Source organism: Phaethon aethereus (assembly GCF_964289735.1).
Source record: "Phaethon aethereus genome assembly, chromosome: 11".
In the NCBI taxonomy this organism is placed as follows: Eukaryota; Metazoa; Chordata; class Aves; order Phaethontiformes; family Phaethontidae; genus Phaethon; species Phaethon aethereus.
This window is the reverse complement of record NC_138587.1, coordinates 8,554,979-8,576,262: the sequence shown is the minus strand read 5'-3', so window position 1 is coordinate 8,576,262 and position 21,284 is coordinate 8,554,979. Positions and strand designations below refer to the sequence as shown.

The following is a 21,284-nucleotide window of genomic DNA, read 5'->3' as shown; positions in this document are numbered from 1 at the left end:
AGATAATCTTCAGGAGAATGAGAACAGCTTAGATTTCAAGAATAGCATAATTGTATGTAACAAGGGAAAAAAAGAACAGGGATTTATTTTTTTTTAGCCTGAAACAGCAAAGTTCATCAAATAACATGGCAGCTCGCAGCCCAGGAGCCCAGATTCACTGGAAGCTGTGGAGGGGGCTGGGGAGCGGGGCAGCCACGGCAGAGCAGCACCAGGCTTGGTGCTGCCAGCCCCATGCTGCACAGGCAGGTCTTTTTTGGGGTATTAAATTGTGATCCTAAATGCACGCCCGTTTCTCAGCAGCCCTCAGCCTTCATCTAGCTGCTCTCATTAATTAAACCGCCACCCAGTGCCGCTGTCTTTAAGCTGCATATAGGCACCTCTTCGTGAGCAGCCGGGTTTTCAAAGCCAGCGAGCACTGCGGGCTCGTGCGCGCCCCGGCAGTGCAGCCTGCTCGCACCCTCGCTCGCTCCCGCGAGCTTGGCGGCGGTTGTGTAGCCAGAGCCACTCGGGCTGTTTGCACATACGGGATTATCTGCGTATAACGATTTCCAGATCAGGGTGCTTCTGATTATTTCTAACCTCATACTTCCTATCTCTGCGTCTTTCCGCAGAGGCTCCGCTCATCTGATTGTAATTTATCTGCACGGGTTCAAGGCTGTGCGGCTTTTGGCTTCCCAAAAAACAAGCCTCAATGTGCCGGAAGCTTCCCTTCACAGCTCCGGTGGCTTTTGGGACAAGAGGCTGCCCACGCCGGGGTGTTTTGGGTGTTGCAGGGGCCTTACCGAGTCCCCCAGCCTGCCGGGGAGAGTGGACGTGAAGGATGCTGCGCTGCCGCTGCCGCGCGGGCTGCGGCCGAGGTGCGACGCAGACGACCGCTTTGCGGCGGAGGTAGCAGCTGCCGAAGCGCTGCACGTCCGCGTGCTCGGGCCCGGCTCGCGGCAGGCGATGCACGCTCCGAGCCCGATTGCCGAAGGCAGCCTAACGCCCTGCGCCTCGCAGAGCCACGGCCAGCGTCGCCCGGCTGCGCTGGCATGGCCAGCCCATCCCCTGGGGTCACACCGCGTGCGCTTTGCCAAGGACTTTTTGGGGAAAAAAGGGGGAAAAAAAAAGGATTTTTTTCCCGGAAGAAAATTGTGGCAGCAATAGACCTGATCAAATTTTATTATTTTTTTGTTTTCAACAACACTGACAGTGTGCCAGGCTGACTCCGGCAACACGGCTGCCCGGGGCACCGGCGAAAAGCTTCCCCCTCCCTCGGCCACACAGCGACGCCAGCAGCGCGCCCGGGAAGCCGGACCCGCTGACACTCAGTGGTGTCACCTGTACTCAGCTCTCGGAGACGCGAAAGAAAATGGCTGCAGGTGCCCCCGCTCCCACCCGCAGGCAGAGAGGTGAACCAGCGGGGCCAGATGGCGGCGGAGCAAAATTTTACAGGCTTGTAGCTCCATCCCTCAAGCTCAGTGAGTTTGTCAGAAATGGTTAATCATCTCCCAAACGGGGTAAGGGGGAAAAAAAAAAAGCATTCTTTTTTTTTTTTAACCATGTGCCTCAAAGTGTATGGGACTTCTGGAGCCTGTATGAAAAATAAGAAAAAGGTTTGGAAGCTGCATTTGCACTTTTATTGCTGAAATTTGTATTGACTCATTATTTTGCCAGCACCGCCTTTCTTACAAAAAGTGACCCGAGGCCACTCTGTAGTGCTGGTGCAGGGCCCAGCGGAGGGGAGCCTCCCCCAAGATGCTCTTATCTCCCCACTTTGTTGCCTGTCTGTTCTGATTCCAGCATTGCATTAAAGCTGGGTTGCACATCAAAGGTCTGCAGGGATGCAGGGAGGCAGGGAGGCAGGGGTGCAGGGAGGCAGGGGTGCAGGGATGCAGGGATGCAGGGGTGCAGGGAGGCAGGGAGGCAGGGGTGCAGGGAGGCAGGGATGCAGGGGTGCAGGGAGGCAGGAAGGCAGGGAGGCAGGGGTGCAGGGAGGCAGGGATGCAGGGGTGCAGGGAGGCAGGGATGCAGGGAGGCAGGGATGCAGGGGTGCAGGAAGGCAGGGAGGCAGGGATGCAGGGGTGCAGGGATGCAGGGAGGCAGGGAGGCAGGGAGGCAGGGAGGCAGGGGTGCAGGGATGCAGGGGTGCAGGAAGGCAGGGAGGCAGGGATGCAGGGGTGCAGGGAGGCAGGGATGCAGGGGTGCAGGGGTGCAGGGAGGCAGGGATGCAGGGGTGCAGGGATGCAGGGGTGCAGGGAGGCAGGGAGGCAGGGAGGCAGGGGTGCAGGGGTGCAGGGATGCAGGGGGGCAGGGAGGCAGGAAGGCAGGGAGGCAGGGAGGCGGGGAGGCAGGAAGGCAGGGAGGCAGGGAGGCAGGGATGCAGGGGTGCAGGGGTGCAGGGAGGCAGGGAGGCAGGGGTGCAGGGAGGCAGGGGTGCAGGGGTGCAGGGATGCAGGGGTGCAGGAAGGCAGGGAGGCAGGGGTGCAGGGAGGCAGGGGTGCAGGAAGGCAGGGAGGCAGGGGTGCAGGGATGCAGGGGTGCAGGGGTGCAGGGGTGCAGGAAGGCAGGGAGGCAGGGGGGCAGGGAGGCAGGGAGGCAGGGGTGCAGGGAGGCAGGGGTGCAGGAAGGCAGGGAGGCAGGGGTGCAGGGAGGCAGGGGTGCAGGGATGCAGAGATGCTCTCTGGTGAGAACCAGCTTTTGAAGAGCTGCTTCCAGCAGCAAGACCGTCCTGTGCTCGGGGCCCCTGGGCCCTGGGTCTTGGTACAAAATTGCACGAGAAAGAGCGCTGCAATTCTGCTGCAAGAAGTCTTTAAAGCTCGTTACGTTATCCCTGGGGAGAGGCAGCAAGCAGTTAATGGGGAGAGGCTGGGGATTAGATTTACCATTTGCTGAGCGATTCGGGCTCCTGCTGTACAAAGAGCAGCTCAGCTGTACCAGAGCTGACAAACAACATTCATTGTGCTTTTAATCACTGACAATGAATTAAATTGTACATATTAAACACTAATTATATAATAACCTGTAGTTATAGTGTCATACTTGTCGCTGAAAGCAATACCCTTACCCGTCTTACCAGGTCTGTTTTGGAAAACATGGAAAGATCTGTGATCTTTCTAAGAAAAACACTGTTATTTATAAATTACAGGTTGAAGTCTCCCCCAGCATAAGCCAGAGGCCCACCAGAGATTTCGGCTGAGCTGTGCTGACTTACAGCAGGTACAGACTTGGCTTAACACCAAAAAATGGGTCTGGGTGACCAACGCTGGGGAAGGCACATGGTGTGTAGGAGATGCTCCTCCATCGGCTTTCCCTGCCCACTGAAACCACGTCAGGGATGGGGCTGAGCTGGTTCTCGTGCTTTCATTGCAAGACCAGCTAAATAAAAGTCAAGTTTTCTACTCACAGTTAACCAGCACTCCTGAAGAGCAAAAAACATACACAAGAGACTCTTCCCTTTGGATGAATACTTCCATTTATTCCAACTGGAAAAAACATTTTTTTTAAATATACTTAAGTGACTTTTTTTTGTTGTTGATTTTCTTTTTAAAGGAATAATAATTATCACATTGTCCTTTACAAACAACAAAAAAATTCCTAGCAATAGTCTGTGGCACGGAGACATCCATCTTCAAGATTTTTCTGCATCTGCTGCTTTCAGTAGGCAACGCGGCGTCCCTGCGTGCACCCACGGGGTGCCGGTGCCGGGACCCTCCACCCAGGGTGCAGGGCAGGGGCTGGCGCGGCGGAGCTGCAGGGACACCCCGAGATGCCAGCAGCGCGTGGGGCGAGGGCGATGCAGCCGGTTAAGCCTCTCAGCCCTCCTACAGCTCAAAGCCCAGCTTTATCTGAACACCCTCGGGCGCTAACCCGCAGCTTTGGGTGCCAACAGCCCCTTTTGCAAACCTGCTCCTTCCCGAGCAGCACCGGGAGAAGCCGGCGCTGGTTTGTGATCCTCCGCGATGGCGGCACCCCAACGGTTTCAAGCATACAGAGAACAAACTGGCATCCACCGCGCTCCGAGGCAGCTATAGAACTATTTATAGAACTATAGTTCTATCTATAGAACACGCTGCCCCGCCGCGGGCTGTCCTCGCTCCGCAGGCAGGGGCTGAGCCTGCCCGGGGGGACGAGCCCCTGGGCCACAAGTGGCCTCGGAGGGCTGACAGCGTCTTGCCAGGGCAGGAGCAGGCCCGCGGGGAGCAGTTTGCAGTCGTTCTCTTAGGTGTTAGGCAGTAGGCAATACTGAGACTTCCACTTGGTAACGAACAGCAGTTAACATAACCCAGGAGACTAGAGCACCATGAGACAAGTCTATATTCAAAACAATGTCATGCTGACATCACACAATTGCACCATTTACACTTTTATTTACTCCAAATAATAGTTCAACATTTAGTAACTTCAGCGTTCTCTACAGATGTGTAAAATTCCTTCTCCGGCTTTGGTCATTTACAACGTTGCAGACATTTGGTAGTTCTGTTCTTTCCTATTTAATAATTAAAAAAAAAAAAAGTCCCTTTTGCAGCTGTCAGGATTCCTGTATCTGACTGATGGAGCATACCTGAAAATCACAGGCATAAGCAGACTTCAAAATGCCACTGAGGCCTCTTCAAGATTTAATGAGTCAGAAAATGTTCTCTTTATTTACCAGGAGTGAAACAAACAAACAGAAAAAAAGGGTTCAAAAAACCTCAATTCTCAAAACAAATGTCAACTCAAACTGCCACTGATATACTTAAGAAATGTGATGATGAAATGGAAAGGGGGGTCCAAAGTACTGTTGGTTAGCTCTGGCTGAAAACAATTCTGAATGTGCATGCATTTTCCCAGTGACTCCTAAGATATAGAAATTCCTCTGATATTACAAAATACAAAAATATTTTCTCCAAACTCTCATTTACATCGCATTTACAACAATCACGGAAATAACTTAGGCTCCCACACTGTCCGAGAGAGACAAATTACTTACTTACCAACATAGCTAATGGAAAACAAAAACGTGGTGGAAAGCAAAAGCTACTGGCAAACTGATGCTGAGAGTCAACAGTGGTAACCAAAACGTACAGACAGACAGAACCTAAAAAGCTGGCAGTATTTGGGAGAAAGAGGAAAAACTACTGGGTAAATATTACAGGCTAAAGTGAACTTTTGTGTTTGTTTTTTTTTTTTTTCCTTCTCCAAAGTCAGATGTGCAAAATATATTCACCGTGCCCAGGATTATGACTGTTTATAGAAGCCAGTCTACAACCTTCTTACAAAGCCCTCTCTTCGGGTCTTTTTTGTTACAATAAAAGCGCTTACATGATCTAAAACAGTGCAAGTTTCTGACTTAATTTACATTCTCCCAAGGTGCCTGGCAAGGATGCCATTAGGATATGATACAGTTTTTGCTCTTCTGTCTTTTCCGGCTGTGCAACTGTCCCCTGCCGCCCAGCGTGGAAGACTTGGGCATGCTGTACGAGCCGTACTTGTGCAGGAGCTCCTCGCTGGTCACGTACCGCAGGCGAGCGGGCTGGGGAATCGGCTCCCCGAGGAAATAGCCCTCGTTGTCGGACTCTGAAGAGGAGGAGCAGGTCGAGCACCAGTCGTACTCAGCGAAGTAGGGCCCCCACCTCTCACCCAAGTGGTTCTGCAAGGCGAGATCCGACACCGTCCGGGGACAGTGGCCGTAGACATCCCTGCGGGGACCCTGCTCCACTGTCTCTCTGCAGCTCCTCTGGTGCATGAACTGGTCGTAGTCTTCTCTGGCTCGGAGTGAGGGTCTCTCCTTCAGCCGGCAGCACTGCTCGCTGGCCAGGTGCAGGGCGTTATCCGACCGGGAACGTCGAGACCGCCGGGGCCGGTGCGGGCGGTAATGCCGGTCATCATCCCGGAGGTTAGTTCGCCGGCGTGTGCGCTCGCTCATGGGGGCATGCCTCGAGCCCTCCTGTGCTCCCAACTTGCCCCCGGGCACCCCGCTACCATAGTCGAAGCTCTGGTGCATCCGCCCGTGCGATGGCCGCTCTCGATACCCGAGGGGGGTGGCGAGGTTGTGCAGGTTCGGCTCCATGTCCTGGTACTGCTGTGCCGACAGCAGGCTGCGGACGGACTCGGCGCTTCGAAATTGCACAGAGGAGTTCAGGGTCCCCATGTTGCTCATCTTCTCTGAGACGTTCATGCCCGAGTCTTTGCTCAGGTCAGGCATCGAGAACCTGGAGAGATGCTCCTGGCGCTTGGCTCCACCATCTGCAGAAAGGCCTTTGAAGGGAAAGGGGAAAGGAAGGAAAAAAAGAGTTAAGAAGGAGAATTTTCTATCATCAGCAGAGATGCAGGGAGAAGGCTAAGTTTGGCCCAAGACTTTTGCTTTAAAAAATAACTCGGTGGTTTAGATGCTGTCCTGAAGAGCCCTTCAAGAGGATGGGTTTCCCGCCTCCCAAGAGCAGGCAGTTCCTCCTTTGGGGAAATCTCACCAATTTAAGGTGTTTTGAGTTGGGCTCCAAGATGCTTTTCACGACTTCCATCCCCATATGTCTATGCTGTCTGCAACTTGGTAGGAATAACTAGCGACGCCAGTGAGAAATTATGCGTCAGAGGTAACCTGAGGCCTCCTCCACGCTGCGATAACTAGGGTGCCATGATCCGGCACCCACACCGTGTGCAACATCAACATGTTTTGAAGGACTGCACGACGTCAGGGGCAGCTGAAAATGGGGCCACTGACTCATTCAGGCTTGTCACCACACAGGTACCCTGAACGACACCCGTGGTGGACTGAAGGCGCAGCCTTGGCCACGTGCACTCAGGTTTGCCAAGAGGCGAGGAAATCCCCGAGCCCCAGAAGTTCTGCCAGAGCTCCCCGTCAGCAGCGGAACGGCGGGAGGGTCAGGCTATCCCTGCACATGTCCAGGGAGCTGCACGTGGGCAGGAGCCAGGGACATCAGCTCCAGCCTGATGAGCCACTCTGCTTGGGAAGGTGGCCCAGCGGGTCTCTCACGTGCCAGCCAGCCATGAGCTCCTGCAAGGTGCTTTCCTCCAGCCCAGAAAGCCTTAACCCAGCAGCAGAGAAGTGGGGTGTCCGCTCAGCACCTGCCCATCAATGAGAAACTCAATGCCCCTCAAGTCACCCAAGTCCTTGGCCTGTCTTCTGGGTGTTTTCTGACTATTTTCAGACTTATCTCCATGTTGGCTTGGCAACTGGCAGCAGTCAGCACTTGCATTGCAAGCTCAGGACAACGTTTCGCAAGCGATTTCAAAGGAAATCCATCTCATCCCAAATCAAACGCAGAGTGTTTGCTTTGGCGCTCTTCTCCCCGTCCCTCTCTGACAACCTCCCCGTGCAGACCAAACGCAGAGCGCTGTGCACCATCAGCAGGATTTTCAACATGACGCGCAGCCATTATGCAATCACCAAGAATTTACGACTTTGTAAATTAATTTTAAAAAAACAACCACCCGCCCACAATTCAAGAATAAACTTCTTTTCCCCTTAACAAAAGCTGCTTACATTTCATCAAGAGCTCAGCTCCTTCGGCATCAGCCGCTGCCTGCCAAACCTGAACAAGAACAAGGGCTGCTGCCACTAACCCCGCTCACGAGCGGCTTCAGCGTTTCTTTGGACTCAGCCTTAAAAAGACCAACAGATCCTGCAAAGATGGGCAAGGTTTTCCAAATCCTCCCCTCGGTGGCACGTTGGAGAGCTTTAGCACTTGAGCACAAGCCACTGCTGGGTCTCGCACGACTTGGCTTTGCTCCCCGAGTCCCAGCCACCGCAGCCATTTCTCTCTGCTCATTTGCTTTTCTGTTAACGGGGATTTTTCTGGAGTTTATGATTACAGAGGAAGGTAAAGCGAAGGCAATCCCTGAACACCGCAGGAAAAGGGAGAGGCTTGGTAAAAAAAAACATTAAAGCCATGTTTTGTTTCAAAAAGGACACACTTTTCAAGCCAGCTTCATGCCTTTCTCTTCTAAGCCACGCTGATCTTGAGAAGCTAACCCAACCCTGCTGACCACCCTTTGGAAACAGTCCCGCAGGGGCTCCCCATCCTGTTATGGGAGCGAGCGATTCCCAGCACACGGCACCTCCCCGCTGGAGCCGTGATCTTCTGCTTTTCATCCCAGTGATGCTGGTTGTCACATCAGGCACTGCTCCCCATGTCCCTCCTGTGCCACCGCGGAGGAGCCCAGCAGCCCCCCGGGAGGGAAAAGCAACTCCGTAATGTGCGCAAAGACCTCCCAAAAATCCGGAATAACGGTGGGATTGCTGGCGGAGCTGACTGGAACATGAATCACGGCCGCTGACAGCCAAATGTGGCCTTAATCTGATCTGTCAGACAATAGCTGACGCCAAAGAAAATGAGCCCTCGGTGACATTTATGCAACCCTTCGCTAAGAGAATCGGCACGGCTCCGTAATAAGAATGAGCAATGGCAGCGCTGTGCAGGAATACAGCTCCAAACGCCCCGGGATGCTTCTGCAGTGTCAGCAGATTGATTCTGGCAGCATTGTTTGAAAGGGGCTGACCTCATCCTGCCTCACGGGGGCAAGCGGCAAGCCGGTGCTTTGCCCCCGGTACACAGCCAGCCGCACCGGATGGCACCCATGGGTCCTGGCTCCCTCTGCCATGGCCATCTCTCTCCTCCAGTCCTGCATCCAGCAAGAATAAAAACGAGTATCTGGGGAGAGGCTCCCAAGACAGGGAAGGAGCGGAACAATATTTTCAAATTAAGCAAGGTGTATCTGCATCCTCCACGCCACCAGCAGGAACGCTGCACGCAGCTGCAGTGGCCGAGCGGGACGACCTGCCGTGGAACCCGCGTTTCTTTTTGCCGGGAGCAAAGCAAGCCGTGATAAGCTGGGGGCTGCGGCTCTGGGAAAGGCAGGGCCCGCGCCTCACAGGTTTAGCTTAGGCAGAATGGGGGTCTCCAGCCCCTTGCACACACTCCCAACACACACCGCGAGCGCGTTTTCTCTTCCTCTTCAAAGCGCTGGTCAGCACAGGAGGAAGCAATTTCAGACGAGGAGCCTGCGATACACGCACGGCTCATGCTTGGAGTGCAAGGTTTAATCAATCAGTGATTATTAGGTCCAGGGGATGTTTCTGGCTGTTCATTCAGCCAGCCTGATTATAATTAAGCACACACATTTTAAGATCTTGAAATGCTGGGAAAACGTGGATTGTAGGAGGAATCCAGTGTGGAGCATGTACACCACCATCGCCAGCACACGGAGCTCAGGGCGCGACGGAGCCCGTGCTCGGGAGACTGCAGCAAAGCCACCCCGAGACCCAACGGCTTCACTCTCTGTACAACAGAGTGGGAAACGCTCCTTGCTGAAGGCCAAATGCATCTTCCAAGGCAGATCTGGCAGCCTGCACGTGCTCCCTTTTTTGGGGAGCCTCACTAGCAAGTGACCCAGCGAGCAGCGTGGCCAGGGGCCGAGGAAACTTTGTTTTATCTGCTCACGGTGGCAGCGAAGGATTTCTTCTGCTCACTCGGGAGCAAAGCTGTGCTTTTACAGCATCCCTGCAGATACCCAGAGCTCCGCACGGCTCTTACGGTGCCCAGAGCAAGTACTGGGTCGAGGATGCAATTCTAACCCATGTGAAACACAAAGGTGCCTCCAAGCTTAACTTTACATTTACACTAATGCAAGGCGTAAAATATTATGAGCGGGCGTTAGGCCCAGAGTAGTCTTTCAAAGTTCACGAAATGATCCTGCCCCTCTCTGCCGAGCCACAGAGCCTCAGCAAGGTGTAGCAGGAGGAAGCCAGGAGCGCTCCAGCTCGACTGCAGTGGGTTCAGAGGACAGCAATAACCATTTGCCTCAAAAATGTCACCTAGAAAACATGACCTAGGAATAAAGATTGAAAGAGCAGGGGTTGTTTAGTCTAGAGAAGAGAAGGCTGAGGGGGATATAATAACAGCCTTCAAACATGGAAAAAATGCTTGCAAAGAGGAGGGAAATACATTATTCTCCAGGTCTGCTGAACTTCTGCAAGGAAAATTTCAGCTTGGAGAAGAAAACTCTTCCTGTGCAATCACAGCAGACGATGGCTGGGGGAGGCTCTGGCACCCGAAGGCAGCGGGTGCCTGGGCACAGGAAGGGCAGCTCTGGGTCTCCGGTCCCACACTGCCCTGGACAGGGCGAAGGTGGCACCAACCCTCCTCTCCTGCAGTCATTTGCCATTTCAGAGCTACAGCAGTGCACTGAGGCCCAATCTTCTTGAATTACCAGTATTTATTTACAGCTGCCGCAGCTCCCTCTTAACGAAGTGTTTCATCTGGGAACACAGCTAATAACCCGAGCGAGCCCTAACCTGGAAGAAAGAGCATGCAAGGGGAGACCCCACCACACAGCCATGACTTTTTTCTAACAAGGAAACCCGAGAACCTGTTTCCCAAGACTGTCCAGGGGAGCGGGAGCCCTGCTCTGGCCCACAGTGCAAGACGGTTATTACCCCATCACCGAGCCCTTTCCAAGAGTGCAAACCCAGGGATGACATACTGAGCCCACGAGACCTTCCTTCTGCAAAATGATGCTCCAGGAGACACCGAGCGCATCCGTCGGCGGCTGCCCCAGAGGCTCTTGCACTGGAAGAAGAGAGATGGCACCTGCTACCGTCCCACGGCCAGATTGGAGCCAGCGCCGCGGTGCACGCGGACACAGCAGGTTATTTTGCCGCCGCTCTCCGCCGCGTGGAGCTGCCAGGCTCAATACTTCACCCCGGAGCCATGGAAACGCACGCCTTTTGGATGAACACGAGTGAAAGCTGTAGCTCATCTGAGGGCATTCGATATAAAACTCGAGCTGGCTACAGTGCCGGGAACACAATGCAGGTCTCTGGTTAACGTTAAGGTTTGCTAAGAACATGCTGTACGATCCTCTCTGAAGTCCTTCCCCACCCCTGTTAAGAACCATGTTTATCCCATAAAACATTGCCGAGGGAAATAACAACTGAATAAGCAAAGCGACGGCACAAGATATTCCTCGTGAGCATCACCTCTACAAGCTTGCCGCAACAAAGCACTCGGAGATTGTTAAATCTCACGGTGTGCTTTGCTAAACCAGGGCTGCAAGTTGCATTAATTATGAATTATTAAAACCACTTGGCAAATGACAGCAGAGGGGCCGCAGAGAGCACGGATGCCGGGTGTGAGGCTGGGAACGAAGCCCCCCGCGAGGGGAAGCAGCTCCCAGCCCCCATTACACGGGGGCTAACACGGGACGCGGCCCCGCCGCAGTGACGGCATCCTCCGCTTCGCCCCGGCGGGGGAGCGCGAGTCGCCCTGGCTTAGGGCAGCGCAAACGAAATGGGCCTGTGCTGACGCTTGCTTCGTGACTTTACATTTGTCACAGAGTGCACATACACCTGAGCATCGCGGTCCTCACCACCCGAACCCCGTGCAGGTGCCTGCCTGCCCCAAAGCCCTGCACCCAGCCCAGACAGCCGGTGTTTAAGTGCCGCTATAGAGGCACTGGAGGCGATGGTGCGGCATCTCTCGCGTCCAGCTCCCCGTGTCAGAGCCTTCTCTCTCTCATAGCACCAGGCAGGCACATCCTCACCACCCCTGAAACAGGGTTTATTACAAGTTCAACCCCAAGAACTAAAAAAGAACTTAAGGAGAAACAGCCTGCAAGGGCTTTGTTTATAGCTCAGCCTCGTCTCACTCCTGAGCGACCTCGGGGTGTGCAGAAATAAAGCAGAACCCTTATGTAACTGGAAATCGTGGAACATAAACAATTCGAGGGAAAGCAGAGTCCTGGCCAAGCGGGTCGCGGTGCCGACAGCCTCCCACAGTGTGCCCTCCCCGCGTGCCAGCCCAAGGGTGTCAGGGCGTATTTCCCACCCGATCAGTCTCTCTGTCCGGTTCGCTGAAAGAAGTCCCTACACGGGTGCTGCCTGGGCAAGGGGTTGGATTTTAACCTAGAAGCACCCCTGTAGCCCCGCATCAGCACCACCAGCTCCCTCGCCCTCCCCAGACAAGGCAGGACGGCCAACACACCGGGTCGTGGATGATGTGCTATTGCTTCCCCCAAACAGCATCTCCTTCCAGAAATCCATTTCGGTTGTCCCTCTGGTTTGGTTGTTACCCCACGTGCTTTGGCACATCCATGTGTGACACTGGAGGGGGGAAGGCCTGTACGTGGCCGGCCCCCACAGTAAGCATGCCAAACCTCACAGAATCATAGAATCAATTATTTACGTTGGAAAAGACCTTTAAGGTCATCTAGTCCAACCTCCCACTACTGAGTGGCAAAAGGTTGGCAAGGAGGAGAAGTTCCTGGCAGTTTTATAATATTTTGGCATTGGCCCTTTGGGAAGGAAAACCTCTACCTTCACATCTTGGGCTTTGAAATGAGCCAGCTTGGATTGGGGAATATTATACCCGGGTCTCAAAATTGCAAGAAGTCCCCCCAGGGATCCCTTCTTCCAACTTGGAAGCAGTTTTACGTTGCCTGTGTCTGGGGAAAAAGGATGGCAGGAGCATGCTGGAGAGCTGGGAGTCTCCTTTTTCTTAGAAAAAGCCAAGAACAGCCAATGTGTCATATTCTGGCTTGCATAACTTGGCTGAAGGAGCTGGGGCAGCCGCCCTCTCCAGCCCAGGGGGGAGAGGAGCACCCGCAGGATGCAGTGCCACTGAAGACATGGGGATGGGGACCAGCCCCCGGACCCTGCTCACCCCGAGACCCTCATTGCCGTCCCTGAGGGCGCTCAGCAGCGGCTCCCAAGCCCTGGGTGCAGGAAAGGCTGAGCCATTGAACGCTTCTTGGAAAATACACCCAGGCCCTGAGAAACAGGGCTTTTTCCTTTTCCTCCTGCAGCTTTCAGCCCCTCCTCAGGCAGAGGAAGGAGAGGGAACTGGAGACAGACGATGCCGTCAGGTCACTGCAACTCAGATGCGCAGGGATCACAGCTGTTGTCTAGTCCTGGAAAAACAAGCTATTTGGGGCCTTTGGGCATCTCACAACACAGATGACAGGAGAAATGTGTGCCATACATGTGAAATCACATTCCACCCTGTAGTGGCACCAGTTTTTCCCCTGGATTACTGCCTGTGACAGATGAGGCTGTTGCCCTCACCCAAACTCATTTTCTCAAGGAATACTTAAAATCTGTTTCTCCTTTTGCATACGACAGTGTCACCATTCAACACAACTTCTACCTCCAAAGCACTCCTGGCTCTCTGCAAACTGCGCACATTAGACTACTAAATAAAATTTAGCCTGCAGGTACTTTCTTAAGTGGACTATTTGACCAGCTGGCGTTTTGTGGAAATGACTGCTTGGAATCAGCAGAGATCAGCTCTTGATTTCTAATTCAGCTGCTAGGCACATACAGCGCCTGCAAAACCCCTTCTACAGGGCAGCGCAAGCACAAGCAGAGCAAGGCTGTGATAGACCAAGTATCTTCTGGGAAGTGATTAAGCTCTGGTAGGATCAGACTCCTCCTCATGAGAAAAGCTTCCTGGACAAACTCCATCTTAGCGTTGTCCTGATTGCTTAATGAAGGGAGTTGTAGGGTAAACATTGCTACAGCATTCACTGTTTTGCATTGTTGCTAATGCCATTAAAAAAAAAAAAAAGCAAAAGCACCCAAAGGAAATAAAATGTAAAAGATAATACAAAATCCAGCAAAAATGAGCTCTCTCTTGGAAAATGTGCTGGGAAGTATTTTTTGCTCTTTGCCTCTCCATCTCATGGCCATGTTGGGCAGGAGAAGGACCCAGCCTTCAAGAAGAAGACGTAGCAGAATGGAGTCTGTCATAGCCTTTGGTTGATGGCAGAGAAGGGATCTTCCAATAGAAACGCGGGAGGAAAGCAGAGATGCCCTCCACCAGCAGGAAACTCTGCCCTTTGCCAGTGGATGTCGTTAAATCACATCAGCATTTGTGGCAATTACACAAGCATAAACCAGAGGAGGGCGGAGACGCTCCCATCTAATTCAAAGCCCCCGAAAAGCAGAAGGTGGGTCATGGCTACCTCTGCGACACCAGCATCTGCTGGTGCTCTACTGCCCACGGTGCGATGACGGAGCTCAGTTGAGTGCTTTAAGGGCAAGTGCCCAGGATTAACACAGCGTCACACCTCTTAACCAACCAAGCTTTGAAGTGATTAAGTAGAGCCTGGTGGGTCAGGTGAAAGTTTGAGGTCCCACAGGAGACTTGGGGTCATGCAGATCTTGACCCACCCAACGGTGAGCCCCGGTCCGGCACTGAACGCATTACAAACATTACAGGGACAACATCTGTTCCCGGAGGCAGCCTTCTGGCCAGAGGACAGGGACTACGGCTGCACACCCTGCGGGTTATCTGCTTTTACTGACGTCTCCGGCTAATTAGTAGTTAAGTCGTAATAGAAACATCACAGCAAAATCTGCTGCCAGGGAGGGACCAGCTTTTAACGTGTGCTCTGCAGGTCAGGGACTGTTTGCCCTTCAGCTCCCTATAAAAAAAGAACGTTTTCAGCAATGCCATAAAATGTAAGATGGATGCGGCGTTAATTATTTCACTTTATAAGGTGAAGCAACCCTGCAGCATCAATAGCTCAAAGCGACCTTGTATCTAGATTGTCCGGGAGTTTCTTGCAACGCAGAGCTGGGGCATGTGGGGTGGAGGGCACAGGGTGAGCCGGACCCGCGGGCTGCGCTGGGGGGAGCTTCATGGGGTGCTTGCTGGACAGCGTGCTCGGCCGCGGCGGGGAGTGCGGGGACGAGGCACTGCGCCCTGACACCCCCCTGCCCAAAGACCTGCTCTCCTGCAGACCTCAGCCAGGTCACCAAATCTCCCCGTCCTCGAAATGCTGCCGATTGAGCGGGATGATAATTGCGTCCCCCATCGTTGCACAGACGGCCCTGGGAAAGCCGCCTGTTACTGCCGCAGTGCCCCCCAGCTGGCGCTGAGCCACATCCCAGGGCAAGGAAAATTATTGGATCTTACACATTAGTAAAAATGTTATCGCCTCACTCTGCAGAGGAACTGCTTAAATTTGTTGCAAGCCCCATCATGCTGAGCCTCTGCTCCAGAAAGCAGGAAAGCAGCGAGCTGTGGAGGCGGGCACCGCCTGTAAGGAAATCCGTACTTCGGCTACGCGTGGAGGACGGATGCCTTTGGAAGCTCTCCCTCCCGCCACTTTAAGAAGGGGTTTCTAAAATGAGAGACGGAATGATTCTCACTCTAATACGAAGGCCTTGCCACGTTTCCCATCCCTCAACCTGTATCCCCAGTAACTTCAGCTCCAAAGCATGCAGCAAGCCCTCCAGTACCCAGGGATTGCTCATCTGAACCTGGTGTTGCTCAAGACTCTTTGTACTGATGGGGTTTACACCATACGAGTTTTCAGGAACACGAGCGGTTTTTGGAAACATGGGGCTCTGCTTTGCAGAATATATATACCCAATACCCAAATCACTCGCCGTTTCACAGATATTTTTCCTCTGTGTGTATCTGAGGCTGTTTGAACAAAACCTTCTCCAGCTCATTAGCTTCTCCTCTCCCCCGCTGCTTCACCACTCGCCGGTAAGGGAGTTCCTGGCTGAACACAGGGATCGTTTCACACCTTGGCACGGGGCTAGCAACTTCCCTAAACAAACACACCGAAACCCAGGAGCGGGGCGAGGAGGCACAGGCGTAGCAGAGCAAACCCGTCCGTCCAGGCCAGGCAGAGCACCGAGCTCGGGCTCAGCGGTGCTCAGCTCCCCGGCGGCCCGGCGACGCTCGCCGGCGCATCCCCACCACCCAGTGCCAGCATCCCGCGGGGGGCCCTCGGGACCGGGTACACCCCGCAGGCTGCTCGCTGCCTGGCAGCAAGACAGACCGACTCCATTTTGCAGGGTGCAGGCGCAGGACCTGCCCAAATCCAAGCGATGCTTGGCTGGAACAGAGAAAAGCTGGGGGAGCGACAAAGAAAACCCACGGCAGTATCTCTGGCGAGCAAACCAGGCCCAGTATTTTCTTTTTCCGAGAAGTTTTCTGCTGAGGGACTCGGAAGCAAGCGATAGCTGTGCCAGACACGCGCAGCCGCCCAATAACACAAACTACAGCAGGCTGCCGAAGGACGGCGTGCGCGGGGGGCTGAGCCGCCCCAGCGCCGAGCGCCGGACCAGAGCCCCGCCACAGACACGTCCCTGCACGCGCGCCCATCCCCGCGGCCGCAAAATGAAACCCAAATGCATTTGGGGTGAGAGGGCTGAGAAATATTACCCTGTGCTCAGGAGAAACGGGCTCAGCATGATGGGACAAGTGTCTCGCCTGGCTTTTCTCTGCATTTTCTACCAGAGGATTGGGGAATAGGAGAAAAAGAGCTCTGCATAGAGGGGGAGGAATTTCTTTTAACTAGTCACATGCTCGAGGACTGCGTAGTATGTAAAAGGGGTTACCTGGGCCTATTTCAAAGCATTTAAAAATATTTTTAGCCCCCAAGGGCAGCTGACAGCAGTCCTTCAAGCACTGAAGGCTGGAATCTGTCTCTGCGCTAGCAGCTGGCCTTGCTTTTTCTCCCCTCTTCACAGAAGGGAGGATTAAAGAGCTTGAAAACATTTGTTTTGAGCTACCTGGAAAGGCCAGCCATCTATAAAGCCCTGCATTTACTAAAGAAGCAAGCAAAGTGAGATGGGGCTGCCAGGCACACTGGGGCCAGGCAGGCAAGCCCATGGCACCGAGCGGTGGTCCCCAAACTGCTGGTCACCCCTGTAATGGAAAGACACCCGCCGTGGCACTGACCTGGAGCACAAGGGACCCCATCACACAGAGGAGGTCCCAGGGTGGCCGCAGGGTGACAGGAGCAGGGGTGATGTACCTGTTGCATTGGAGAGTGCGAGGGACTCCATGGAGCCGCGGGGAGTCTGCTCGGTGGGCGTCAGGTCCTCTGTGAACTTGAGGGCGTTGATGGGGTGCCGGGTGCGGCACTGCGGTGTCGGCATCCCGCCTTCCTCTTCCTCTTCGTACTTGGGGACTTTGAGACTTCCTCTGGTCTCAGGGAAGCTCTGGTTGGACATGTCGCTGTAGCTCTCCTGCGAGCGAAGCCTCCCCGAGTAGTAGTCCTCCCTGCAGTCCTGGATGAAGCTGCCGCCGTGGCCCTTCATCGCCAACGAGGAGCTCCTCTTCGGGTTGCTGAAATGTTTCGCCCATAAATCCGGCTGCGAGCCCGGGACCTGGCCAGGGTTATAGGAGGTCCTTATGTTGCACTGGCTGAGAAGCTGCAAAGGGCTTTGGGACTGACTTTGCTCCATTTTGTTCCCATAGTGATAGAGCTCGTCCCTGCTCCTCCACACGTGCTCCCTGTTGAGGCTCGGCGTCTGGCTGGCCAAGCTCAGCAAATCCATCTGCAGCGAGAGTGGGTCCACATCGGTGGAGAGGCGGTTGGAGGTGACCTGCAGCTGGTTGCACGGGCTGCGTGCCCCCTCCTCGCCTTTCCCCTTGTTCTTGCCGATCTTGGCACTGCGGCGGGACTCTTTGGCTCGTGCACTCTGGAAAGCCGAGTCGGAGGAGTCGGAACCATTGGGGTCGTCGCCGACGCTGCAGGCCCTGGAGCAGAAGATCTGCCCCTGCTTGGGCAGGAAGGGCCGTCCCAGCAGGGACTTCTTGCACTGCGCGCAGCAGAAGCAGGTCTCGGTGGCGTGCCAGTGCTGGCCGTCATACGTCATCTGGCCCTGGTCAATACCTTGAGGGGGAAGATGCACAGCGTCAGAGTTAGCCCACGTACATCACTTTGTGCTGCACTTAACACATGCATCCCCTACCAGCAGCACACACCCAGGCTCGCTCTCGAAAGCCCTTCAGCAAGGTTTCTCTGACACACGAAGTTAAACTCACTCCTAATTTTTTGCAGGCTGCAGGCCTTTGCTCGGGAGTTACTCAGTGTTCGGAAAGGCAGCAGAACCAAGCCTCGAACTATTTCATATTAAATGGGGCTATTTCCGATCATAAAGCAAAAGAATGCAAGAAGTTCTCCATAAAGTCCTTGAAGTCAAAGCAATAATACCCTGCCTATTAAAAAACCCAAAAAGCCTCCAACGAACCCATAGTGAGGAATTTGTGCTGCCTTGGTTAAGTATGTAACCGAGCAGATCACACCCCTGCCCCTCGCTGCTACCGCAGCCCCATCCTAACTTTACGCTGGCTGCTGGGGCCCCTTCTCCAAAAGGGAGCAGAAAGAGCCGACCTCAGGGATCTGACTGCACCCCTCTGCCTTGCACCCAGCCACGTTTCCCGGGCTGCCCCTTGGGTTAAGTAAAGGAATTGGAGCAGAGAGCCTGTCCCCCACCAGCGCAACCCCGGGGCTGCTCGCAGGCGCCGGCCAGAGCTGCTGGAGCACACGCCTGGTGCGTATGCAGCGCTCCCGGCCAGAGCCATGAGCAAAGCTCCCGAGGTTTCAATTACAACAGTTATTTGCCTGTTTAAGCTGCCATTCATGGCAAAAGCCCCCGTTACCTGAGAAGCTGCCACGCGCGGTGCGGGCTGGCCGGCACGGCGGGGTGCTACGCTGCACGTGCGCGCAGCACGCGCTTGCACACCCGCCGCGGCCGTGTCACTGGGGCGCCGGATGCCGCTGGGTAATTACAAATGACCAGTACCTTAACGGTCCATTTTATTCCAACCTAAATTTGTTTTCCTGTAATTGGGGTTTTTTTCTTCCCTCATCATAAGTGAAATGTTTTTATATAAAGACTGGAGTGCTTCGCTTGTGGACAAAAGAGAGACAAGACGGTGGGTGGGATTATCAGCTCCTTCTCCAATGCCCCAACGTCATCTCGCAGAGGAAGAGCACAGCCTCCTTACTCCCGGGCTCGGCTAAGCAACCCCAGCCTTACAAGTCTTAAGCAGGCACTTACCTCTGATTTATAAGCCTTTTATGCACAACGCTCAGCGACTACTACGAGCAACTTGCAGCAAAATGGCTGCAGTCCCTTCCTTTGCTTAGAAATGTGTGGATACACAGCAAAACAGGAACTATGCCCCAAAAACCCAACAGTCGGCAGGCTCCAGCCGGCTGGACGGAGGGGAGGACAGCAGATGGGGGAAGCACGAGAGAAGCGTTAACAGCTGCTTCACTGCTCCACAGCTGAGCTTTTGGGAAGGATGTGCTGCAGGTCACAGCAAACATATCCTCCAAGTTTCACTGAAGCCCTGAGTCTTCCCCCCCTTGCCATCTGGCCACTGCACAAGAGCAAAATGTTGTGTTTTTTTTTTCTTTCCCTGCAGCCTATGAATTATTTGAACATGTGAGCTCACCTCCATGGACAAAGAAAGGGCTGCCCATGCGCCCGCGAGCGCAGGCGAATGCTCAGCCAAGTGGCAAACAGGATCGGGGCGAGCAGCAAGGCAGCTTCCCAGCCCGCCTGGCTTACCACCCCCCAAGTGCTGGGGGACAGCTCGCCCCCAGAATAAAACACATTTTAAATCACTGTTCTAGAGATGTAGACTGACTCTGATGCATTACTTCTTTCTGTCTGAGAACATCTATCTGCAGGTTGATTAAAAGAGGGAAACAAGAACAATAATGATGCCTAATGAACAAGCATCTTCCCTGTCAGTAGCTCATTAACTCATGAGGATCCTTTGGCAAACTTGGTCGGGAAGAATCTGTGATTCAAAGAGCCAGACTGCTTATAGGAAAATGAGACTTAAAGGAAAAAACGTGTGTGTTATATTAGGCCAGAGAAAGCTTTCACTAATTGCAACAGCTCCTGAGGTTGCTCTCTGATAGTCCTACCCTCTCCGACCCCAAAAAGGGATAAGCAGTGGTTTAACCAAACAAATTACCAGGCTAGCTCCTTGGCAAGATGCGAGAGGGGCACGAGCCTCTTTGGATGCCGCGGGACTAGTGCAGACCCCGGCCGCAGGCCGTCCTGCCTGCAGCCCCGAGTCGTTGTCAAAGACTTAATGCAACAGCTCTTGTTGCCAGAAACAACCTTCCAAGCAGAGGCTTGCCCCGCTCCCCTCCCGCACCGCGCTCGCCCGGGGCCGAGGGACGGCGGGACGTACCGATGTGCTGGGCGCAGGTGTCGCAGTACTCGGCGTAGAGGGACTCGAAGCAGCTGCAGCAGTAGGGCCTGCCGTCCTTCATGATGTACCTCTGCCCCCCCAGCACCGTCTCGCATTCAAAGCAGCAGAAGTGCTTCATGTGCCAGTGCCGCCCTTCGGCCTCGGTGCATTCGTCGGCAAAAATGATCTGGAGGAGGGGAAACACAAACGGGGAGCGGAGCCAGTCAGAGAGGGGACCTGGGACGCAGGCAACAACCTTCGTGTTTCCTGCCAGTGCACGGCAGCTGTGCCCCTTTGCTCATAAAACGTCCAAATTTTACAGCTAATCCTCCTGTCCTGCATGGGAAACTCTCATGGCTTGTCTCGCGGCAGGGACACCCATCACTTCTCAAGGAAATCCATTAAAATGTAAATACCTCAGGACTGCGTTAGTGCACAGACTAGAGAGCATGAAGCCAGAGCTCGCAGTAACTTGCTCGTAAGCACATCCATCAGCAGGAGGGGTCGATCAGGGTAATAAACACGCTTATATACAACCTATCGATCTGGTGGACTTCTGAAGAACAGAGCAGCCACTTACTGAAACACATTTACCCGTCCCTGAACCACGGACCCGAGTACAAAGAATGAGCGAAAACACAAGGAGAAATGGCAGCTCTCCGGGGAGGAGAGAAGATGGAGCTACGTGGCTCCGCACCATCCCCTCTACCCCAGCCCATGTGCTTATCAAGATGATCGCAGTCATTGTACCAGTGGGGAAACCGAGGCACGGAGGGCTGTTAAGGGTGGGCTAGTGGAACAGCCACCTAAAACGGTTTCAGCAGATGCCTTCTTGCTGTCTCTACTTGCCATCCCCACCCCATCTCTGCTCCCAAAGCCAAGCCAGGGGAGCAAGCAGCGGCCCGGCGCTGCTCCCTGGCTCTCTGCCCCGGCACAGTCGCACCGAAAGCTTTTCCCCTGCAGCTCCTCTTACCCCTGAGTTACTCCTCCTCACAATTAGTGCCGGATGTTTCAGGGGAAGAAGCGCGTGTTAAAGAAGCAGCTGAATGAAAGACTTGTATGAGAATTTGCAAGGATAAAAAGTACATGAAAAAAAATTACCCAGCCTAAGCCACAAGGAAATAGGGCCAGTTGAATGGTTAGGAGTTGTTTTTTTACTGGTAACATTACAAATTTAATTGGATACATACGTCAATGTTCTTTATACTTGAAGTGCATATAGCCTTAGATATTTACTATTACACGCTTGCATAGATGGGACGTGGTATTTTATAGTACATATGGTTTTCCACACTATGGTTTTCATAACTTTAAAAGCCAGAACAATTTCCTTCACCAGCC

The 21,284-nt window shown here is 53.8% G+C and overlaps 1 protein-coding gene across 1 annotated transcript in view; it reads right to left on the bottom strand.

Moving 5' to 3' along the window:
• Positions 1 to 3,843: 3,843 nt before the first annotated feature.
• The window catches only part of PRICKLE2 (prickle planar cell polarity protein 2), a gene marked incomplete at its 5' end in the record, with an annotated part of 106,930 nt that continues 89,489 nt past the window's right edge, over positions 3,844 to 21,284 (bottom strand). The window contains 3 exons of the mRNA XM_082004516.1: positions 3,844 to 6,219; positions 16,756 to 17,619; positions 19,944 to 20,130. Coding sequence (XP_081860642.1) covers positions 5,351 to 6,219; positions 16,756 to 17,619; positions 19,944 to 20,130 — 1,920 coding nt within the window. The 3' untranslated portion in view covers positions 3,844 to 5,350. The remainder of the gene's footprint in view (positions 6,220 to 16,755; positions 17,620 to 19,943; positions 20,131 to 21,284) is intronic.